This window comes from Antedon mediterranea, chromosome 1 (assembly GCF_964355755.1).
Source record: "Antedon mediterranea chromosome 1, ecAntMedi1.1, whole genome shotgun sequence".
Classification (NCBI taxonomy): Eukaryota; Metazoa; Echinodermata; class Crinoidea; order Comatulida; family Antedonidae; genus Antedon; species Antedon mediterranea.
The window spans coordinates 35,906,918-35,916,481 of NC_092670.1; the positions used below are offsets into that span (position 1 = coordinate 35,906,918).

General features: G+C 34.1%; 1 protein-coding gene across 1 annotated transcript; it reads right to left on the minus strand.

The window, feature by feature from the left end:
• Positions 1–300: 300 nt before the first annotated feature.
• Positions 301–7,003, minus strand: LOC140044638 (polyunsaturated fatty acid 5-lipoxygenase-like). Its single transcript, XM_072089238.1, has 11 exons — positions 6,506–7,003; positions 5,972–6,016; positions 4,861–4,986; positions 3,856–3,953; positions 3,616–3,748; positions 3,419–3,514; positions 2,816–3,030; positions 2,334–2,593; positions 1,811–2,076; positions 1,002–1,165; positions 301–758 (listed from the first exon to the last, which is right to left on the minus strand). Exons 1-11 carry the CDS (start codon positions 7,001–7,003, stop codon positions 644–646), a joined length of 2,016 nt encoding a protein of 671 aa, XP_071945339.1. The 3' UTR covers positions 301–643.
• Between the last annotated feature and the right edge of the window lie 2,561 nt (positions 7,004–9,564).

Consider the following 9,564-nt stretch of genomic DNA (forward strand, 5'->3'; position numbering starts at 1 on the left):
TGTAGTCAATATAAAAATGTAATATAGATATAATTGTTTATAAAAAAAATGCGTAGAGCAACAAATTAGTTGAGAAAAATCTTAGTTTTGTTCTTTGATGCTTCGACCGGCTTCTGTTGGTTGGTTCTGTACGTTGTGGACAGCCATGGTTGTAACGATTACGCAATGCAAGGACTAGGCACAACGCAAGTGTATTTACCAATTACAGCCACAGTTAGATGATCCGTCTTCGCTTCATGATTGATCAACTTAATTGCGATGCGCGTACGACGTGTGGAAACAAACTCAAAGCTTTAATCAATCAATCAAAGTAACATTTATTTTTAGTTCATAATAATAAATTAACAATACATTGATTAAACTAAGAGGACAAAATCCCCCAAAAATCAATGCTACTGTAGTGTGAGGAAGCCCATGAAACTAAAAAAGAAAACTTTGTGAATTGTGTTGTAACGAAAAATGTTAGTTCCAAGTACCGAAAAATTTAAAAAACAGAGTGTCCTGTAGTTTTATAGCCTTTACCATCAACATTCTAGTTCAAAACCATTGTTTTAACTGCTATGCCTTTCCCATTTTATCATCAAGTACTTAATGTATATTTATGAACTGTCTATCATTCTGTACTGTTCTATTTTCTATACAGTTATATACTAATTGCGTTAGGAACTTCACTTGGATGCAAGTAAGGATAATTGGTCTCTCTCTTAGTGTTTCTTTTGGTAATAACATCACCAATCTCTTTCAGATCCTCGCAAAATCTGAAAAATCAATTTATTTGTATAATTGTTAATAGTAAATAATATGAAACATTAATAAAAACATAAACGCTGGGTGGCGCTATTGAAATGATATCAGATACATTCTACAGCATACTAAAATTATCACCTGACTTGCTCATGTAGGAGCACGGGTAACGTGGACCACATAATGCAACTTCTTCAGTAATCATAAAAACGTGGCGAAACAAACATTATTTTATATTACCACTGGATAGAACTTACTGTTTTACTGCTTTTGTTCCAATTGGATCATACTGATAGTGAATCTCAAAATCACCCAAAGGATTGGTTCCTCTGTCACTAAGAAGCTTTGTCACAACCATTATGCTCAGAGTCTTCTCTTTGTCAGGCAGTGACTTCAGCACATCTTCTTCCGTCTTTGCATCCTGAAACAGAGGTAAATGTAATGAGCACAGTAAATGGAGAGTGTGGTAAATCAGTGGTTCGACAGACTTTATTGTTCATATGAAGAAGTTTATATATTATGGAACAGAAACTTACAACCACTCAAAGAGCAATGGAGAGAAAGATGAGGAACGTATCGCTTTGAGCCAGGGTAAATCATACAATCATAAGAAAAAACACAGGTGTTACAGATATAATGGAGACAGTCAAAATGGAGATGGGCTGGGCATGTGGCAAGATTTTAAGATAATATGATGGACATACAGATAAACAGAATGGCAACCAAGGGTAGGAAAGAGGAAAAGAGGAAGACAAAAAAGAAGGTGGAGAGATGATCTAACAACATACATTGGAACGGCTGCATGGACTAGGACAGCAAGAATTAGACAGAAATGGAAACGTTATGAGGATGGCTTCATTCAACATATGGATGAACTAATGCCTAGATAGATAGATAGATAGATAGAGATAGATAGATATATTATGCCTACCCCGATGATATATTGTGATTCTATAAAGTTAATTTTCAAGACGACTGCTCTCTTAAATCGCAGTCTTATTAACTGTAAATAGATCCAGAGACAGACTAAACATTGGTTGAACTGCTCACCTATTGTTGACCTTACCTTGTTTATGGGTGGATCGCCTTTTATAAAAGAAGGATAATGTGGCGGGAAACCATAATTGTCATATTGGCCAAAATTGGCTGCGGCGTGTGAGACGCTGCTTGTGAAGATTATACTGGTGACTGTTTGTGCAACTTGCTCCCAGGTTTTAAACGCCCCATCTCCTGGTATTCCTTTGATACCAACCCCGCCAGTTTTGTATGGCGTAGAAAGCATCTTGTGCCATTCTTGTACTTCATAATCGTTTGATAGTTTTTCTGGTGCATCTAAAAATAGAAGGAAACCATTGAGTAGTCAGTCAACAACGGTTAAAAGGTTAGAGGTCATTCATCATGTTTCACCATCATAATACGTTTCTTTGTTCTACCCAAAGTCCATAACCTCGTCATTTCCACCGATTCTAAATCGCCATTCCAAACTTTCTATGTACATACTATAGGCAACAATGATACCATTGATTCAATAACACTATGATCATCACCGTTTCTCCCCTCATCACCCCTGGAGGCCTGTAGATACTCACCATAATGGGCACTCACGACTGTGTTGACGTATTTCGAAATGACGTTCCATAGTAGCAACGCGTCGTCTCTATAATGATAGTTTGGTAGCAACTCTGGGTCATGGACACCTCGAGACTCTAGCTCTTTGGGAAGTGTACCAGTGACGTCAAGACGCCACGAGCTCCAACAACGTTTCATGATCTCAAACATACCAATCCGACCAATCAACATACATCTGTCAACCCATCCATCTTTTGACACAAGCTTCCCTAACGCACGACTTAAAAGAGACAAAATATTTTGTATTTTTGAATACTGTATTGCAAGACTTCAAAAACAAGTAAAATTGACCGATGATCCGAATAACGAAGAAAACATACTGTATCATGAACATGTAGTGAAGAGTGCGTGATCGAGTCTCGGGGTTCAGGACGACACATTATTGTTCTGTTTCCCTGTTTCACATTGTCGAATCTTAGCTATATACTGAATCATTACTCACCTGTTAATTGCTATGAGGTATAAGAAGTGTGGTGCCATAAGACGGAATAGCGGATGAGATGTCGAGAGGCAAATATGTGTAGCTATGGTAACGCTTTCAATGAGAAGATGCGTGAAGCCTAAATGCGTCGTCGACTGATGAAATGACGCATCAGCGTTGTTGAACCACATCTTGGCAAACATCCAAGTGTATTGATTGTCTGTTGGTAGGAAGACCTGTGAAAGAAATTAAATTACAAATAAAGTTATTTTTGCCTATAAAAAATGTTACTGACAATGCAGTCACCATGGTTTGTTTGCCCAAATGTAGTCTCGGTTCAAAACGGAGTTTTGACTTAATATTAGTTAAAAGATAAATATTTTGGCACATATGGCGTTTCATATGTGTACTACTTGAGCTTGTAATTCAGACGAACATCGAAAAGCCTCGAAATAGCTACAGACTTTGGCCAAGTCTAGCCAAAATACGGCATGGCGATGGTCAGGCAAAATTGAATTTACCAGACGTAGGCTAAACATATTAATGATTCTTACTAAGAAACGTTTACTAAGACTAAAGACAATGTTTATACGAGATTAAAATTACAAAGTTTGTCCTTATTACCGGATTGTCGTCTGATTTTTGCTGAAAAAGTTGAATTGCAACTGGCAGTAGCTGTTTATCTTTGTTGACAAAGAATAAAGCTAAAGGACTGCATATCTGGAAGAAAGGCATGACACATTTTAAAGCAAAATATGCATATAAATAGTAGAACTTAATGTACAAATACAATAATATTAACCACGTTCGGTATAACCTACCTTTCTATTATCGGTGCAAGGAAGATCTGCGGCCACTTTATAATCTACAATGAATAATGCTTTCTTTGCAATAGCTTGTTCTATTGTCATATGTTCAAGTATCGGCTGCAGCATTTCATTTGTAACAGCAAAACTAGAGTTAAAAAAATAGAACAAAACAAAATAACACAAAAGCATTATAAAGTGTATTGCGATAATGTTTTTATTTAAAAGTAGTTTTTAACAAAGAAGTTTTCTTACTTTTCTGGAACATGTGTGCATAGTTTAATCACTGTCGGGTTGCATCCAGTCAGACGCTGCATGCCAAATTCATAATCTGATTTCCAGTGATGCATACCCTGTAGAATAAAAACATAATTATTAGTTAAGATCTATAAAATGTGGATCCAAATAGTTGGCCATCCCCACCCTTTTTCGATAATAAATACAATGCAATAGACCTAAGTAAATTTCAGGACTTTACCATACAACGTGTCAACCATGGAAGTCTTATGTTTAAGACATGGGCCCCCCCTTATCCGCCAATGATTCTCAAAAGATATTATGCCTATCTAATTTAATCCTCTAAATATTATTGTAATGGTATCCATAGGATGTAGGATTCTGTCAGAAGACGCGATACCGCATGGAGTTTATTGTAGCCATTAAATACCACTCGTGTATGGAATTAAGAAGGTGGTGTAACGTAAGAACTTACGATAGAAACACCGAAAATCACGTGAATACATGTGTATTTGGCCCTTTCAGAGCATCCCAATGTTCCTTTTTTTATTTTCTCCTTTTACGTGCATGTTGCAACGATGACTTGCCATTCATATTAAATAACTTTATAATCAATACTAGTTTTCTTGTATTTGTTTATCGGGCTCACATGTGTCAAAAAGTAATTGTAGCACGCAAACAGAATGTTTACTCGTGTAGCGATTTAAAGTTCCTTGTGAGGAACGGGTATGCACAGTATGTACTAATGTATCACTCTCCAAATGTATTGTATGTGCATATGGATTATGTCAAGTGCACCTATCTAATGTTCATGGTAATGTATAACACTATATATACTATGTGTATTATAGCGCATATACTGTGAATAAAATATCTCATTGGAGAGAACAAGAAAAAACACCGAAAAGGGAAGGGTAGCACGCAAACAGAATGTTTACTCGTGTAGCGATTTAAACGTTTTGTGATAGAGAATTGCATCAAGATGATTTGATGGTCATGGACTGAGAGGCAGGTGGCACTTACCCTTGGCACCGGAAGCAGTTTGTTATAAACATTTCCCAGATCATCTAAGCTTTTCCAAGATCCGGTAATAACACCGACGATTTTGGCATTCACTAGTAGTTTTGCTTTATTTAGAACAATATCCCACTGTAATTAAATAATATTACATTAATTAACTTAAACCAAGTAACATTGTCATTTTTCGTAAAGGTTTTTGAACAAGACGGGTAATTGTTAAAGACGTATTGTCTCCCAAACATGAAAAATGAAGATATTTAAAGGCCAGGTGCGGGCAAAAAAATCCTATTGATCATATATTCCAATAATTATCGATCTATAGTTTCCCCTATGTTTCATAATTTTTAGGATTTTATTTGTGTTACAGGAGTTTTTTGAAAATTAGCAGTTTCATATCAGTTTGATAGTTCAAATTACACAGTAAAATCTCTATTCTTTTGTACACAAATTTTGAAAATAGAGAAGCATTTTAAAAATAAAAAAAATAAAAAAATAAACGGTGTGGTAAAAAATGTTATCAGATGACTAAATACAGTAGGTAATATAACTTGAATTTTACATTTCTGGTATTTTATTCAACAGAATTTTATTTTTATGCTATAGCAAAAATTATCCACTGTATATCCACCATCTTTTCTTTACCTTCTAGGGAGTCACCAGACATGTTATTACAGTATGTTAACTACCTAACTACTGAAAAAAAGTCTTCCTTGTTTTTTTGGCAGAATTTTGCCAAATTTTGTATTTGACCATATTAGGGGAAATTCATGGTTTTTCATCTTGATTTCTGTCACAAATATTTGATTTATGTACAATTAACCAGATATTATATTTAAAATTCATGCCTGTATCTGAGCTTTAAATAATACTTTGAATAGGTTATTTTGTAGTTTTAATAAAGTTAATCACTCCACTATAAAATAAATAAGAAAAAAATGTTTTCACTTATAAAATAACAAAATAAATGGTTAAATGAAATGGCATATCAGCCAAAAATGTTTTAAGAATTATTTTTTCAGGAGGACAATACATCTTTAACACAGAAGTGATAGTTGCTTTCCTTCGTAAAAGTTATTGAATAGGAAAGGTTGTTGTAAGTGTTTGGAATAGCTACCTTATAGTCATTTGAGAACGACTCGTCATCCGGGCATTCCTTTATCTGTAAGCAAGGAAAGAGTTATTAGGAGTTATTAGGAGTTTAACAAACTGCAATCAACTAAAGCATATTGAGAAAGTTTAACTGTGAGACACATGTTTTCTGTACCGTTTTGTTTAGATTAAAATACATTTGAAATATGAAAGTCTTTTTGAAACCAAGACATTCCTGGAAAGAATATTACTGTATATTAAAACACGTCATTTACATTTTGACAAGACATTTATTTATTTATACAAAACATACTGTAGTGACGGTGCAGTAATTATGTTTTGAGTAAATGATTTTGCTTAAGTTAGTTTTTTGAAATAAACTAAACACATAATAATTATAAATAATATTTACGTATCCTATTTTTAGAAATCTTAAAACGAAGATAAAAATAAATCGTTTGATAAATCATCTTCAGTTTTCAATTAAGCAAAATTTATTAGTTTTTTTGTAAATTCCAGTTCAGACCTTTTGTGAATATTATAATCAGTACTCTATTACCTGGCATGGTAGACCTTCTCCTTTCTGTGTGAATTCATATAGTTGTTTCTTTTTCTCCAATTCCAATTTCCGTTGATTTTGGAACTTATCATATTGCGGCAATACACAATCATACTGTTGTAGTTTTAGTTTGTTCGTCGTCACCCAACGATGGACCGGGAAAATGTAAACCTTTCTGGTATGATTAACCCGAACCTCAATCCATTCTACAAACCACTTATCAAGAGATTTGTTTCCATCACGCCAGACTTCTATCTCGTTTATTTCACCAAAATGTGTGAGGTTTTTTATAGGGAACTTGTTTGTTTTTCCCGCTTCAAAATCGTTACGCCAAAACACATCTAAGTTTAAATCTCTGGATCTCTCTCCTTTTGTATTCACAAGAACCACGTATACATTTGCGTTTGTTCCCGCTCCTTTGTAGTCGCCTGTTTTCACAACGATTGTGTAATGTGTCGAGGAATCGGCCTCGGAAGATGCCGATGTTGAACATCCCATTCTGGTTGTATGCAAAGACAAAATACCAATACTTTGAATAAGTTAATACTCATTTAGATTGAGTGTCAGACTAATTGTTGTTAACAGGTGCTTTAAACATGCTTGTAAAACTTAATAATTAATACGATATAGATTTAATTAGTTAACTGAACATCGCCAATATTAATAATATTTGAAAACAAAATAATATGTTACTATGTTAGAGTTACTCGTATGTCTTTATGTAAAATTAAAGAACGAAATCATGAACTTTTAACAACATAAATTGATATGGAACGAACTATTTAAGCAGTAAATATGCTTTTAATGGTATTGTTGAATACAGACTAAATAAAAGTGTTTCCTTCCTTGAATTTTATTTAGTGATTATTTACTTTTCCGTGTAGCTCTCCACGATGTTGCTGGTTGTTCAGTTCACATACTTTATGTTCAGTTCCATGAGTTCATGTTGAGGTTGAAACATACTAAATGACGTTTTAGTTGGTTTTTTTTGGCGTATAAACACAATACTAATTTACAATAGGCCTTAATAGGGAGGTTTCGCAACCTTACGAATAAGATAACGAAAACGGATACGTCATACATTTGTGAAACTTTTGAGCTGATCCCCATTTCATATTCGTAAAGCGTATTCGTGTTGACGAATATCGTAACTACAAAACGAGTATAGTTTTTGATCTATTTTTGCACATTTTGCATTAGAATCAGGAATGATTCATGATTATAATATAATTATAGATTTATTGAAATTAATTTACTAAAGTAATTTACTGAAATGCCAAGTCAATTTTGATAAATAGCAGTTTTTAAAGTCCTCACTCGCTTTGATGTTACGCTATGCCTAGGCAGCCAAGCACCAAGCAACACGTACCTGCGCTTCGCTCAAATTTACCACAGTCATATTTTGGACGCGCCTCAATATTTCGTTGCCATGCGAAACAGATTTTTACTGGCTTACGAAAAACGAATACGTGTGCGTGACGTATCCGTTTTCGTTATCGTATTCATAAGGTTGCGAAACCTCTCTATTATTAAACGCCTCGATTCAGTCTCTTTCATTTGTTTACTATTAAGTTATAGCTCTCCACGTTATATATTAACCATGTTGAGGGTATGGTTCGTTTGTATTGGCATGTCATTACACTTGAACTAAGAGTGGCAGTATATCTGTTACCACTGGTTCTATGCGAGAAACAATTGCTCCATCGTGGCATGGACATCTATGTAACGTTGCTCATGTTCACGGACCTTTGGTCCATTAATAATGCATGATCATGATTTTCTCCATAACACAATTAAAGGCTCAATGGCCAACACAAATGAAAGATAGACATTGTGTTCCATTCAAATAAGAGTCACCCAACGTAAGCACCATGGTGCCTGACGTAATGAATAAAGAACAAATACTATTAGGGGAGCTACTGAAGGTTAATGAACAAAGACCAAACAATAATATTTAGTGGGTCTTTTTTCTTGACGTCATAGATTCATTTATTTCTTATCGTATATTCATGTTTAGGATTGGTATTAGACGTTAGACAATTAGAAGTTATTTTACTTGTTCTGATCCCTGAAACAGTTCTTATTTATTGTTACCATTTAAGTTATTGTAAATGTATGCTTATTTTATTTCTTCCACTGTTTCTAAATAAATGTTAAATTTATCATTTGTCTACACACTGTATATGTGTTTCTCGTCCACCAGAATGCCTGCAGTACGTTCAGGACAGTATAATAATGACTGTCTAACCGCGAACCTAAATGTCTATAACTTACTAAATTGAACCCATCGATGCGTGTGGTAGGGCCTATACCAATTATTATCATGCATCCACACTAAACCTACAAATATTGAACAATGTAGATAACTATATGTATATAATTTTTTATTTTGAAGGGCAGCCAATTGAATAAAAATGGCACAGATGCATCTATGTCATATGCCATGAAAGAATATTTTAGCAAGATTGCAATTAAAACTCGAATGTTTACGTGATATACTAAACCTACACTTATTGAACAATCTAGAAAACTATAATTATATATAATTTTTATTTTTGAATGCAAGCCAATTGAATGAAATGAGACAGAGGCCTCTATTTCATATGCCACGTGCCTAAGAAAGAAAGAATATTTTAGCAAGATTGCATTTAAAACTCGAATACTTACGTGATATTAATGATGATAAAGTTTTAACAGATCCATACCAAGTTACCAACAGTTATGCATGAGTAGTCCACCAAACACGTTAACACACGGGAATTCTAAGACCATGGAACTTAACATAGTGAGTTAGTTTTTTTTAAACAATTATATTTTAATAATTATTGAAACAATAAGTTTTTAATAAGTTAATTTTCCCAAAACAACACAATTTCCCATGAAAGCTATGTCGAATCATGTAGGTATAATCAAATTAGTAATGAAAATGTAATGAAATATATTTTTCTCAAGATATCAGAATACCGCCCAGTACCCTTGTGCAAAATGGTAGCGTCTTGTCACCCTGACAACAATAGTGTTTATAGCGCTTCTTGTAAGTTAACTTACAAAAGTTATTC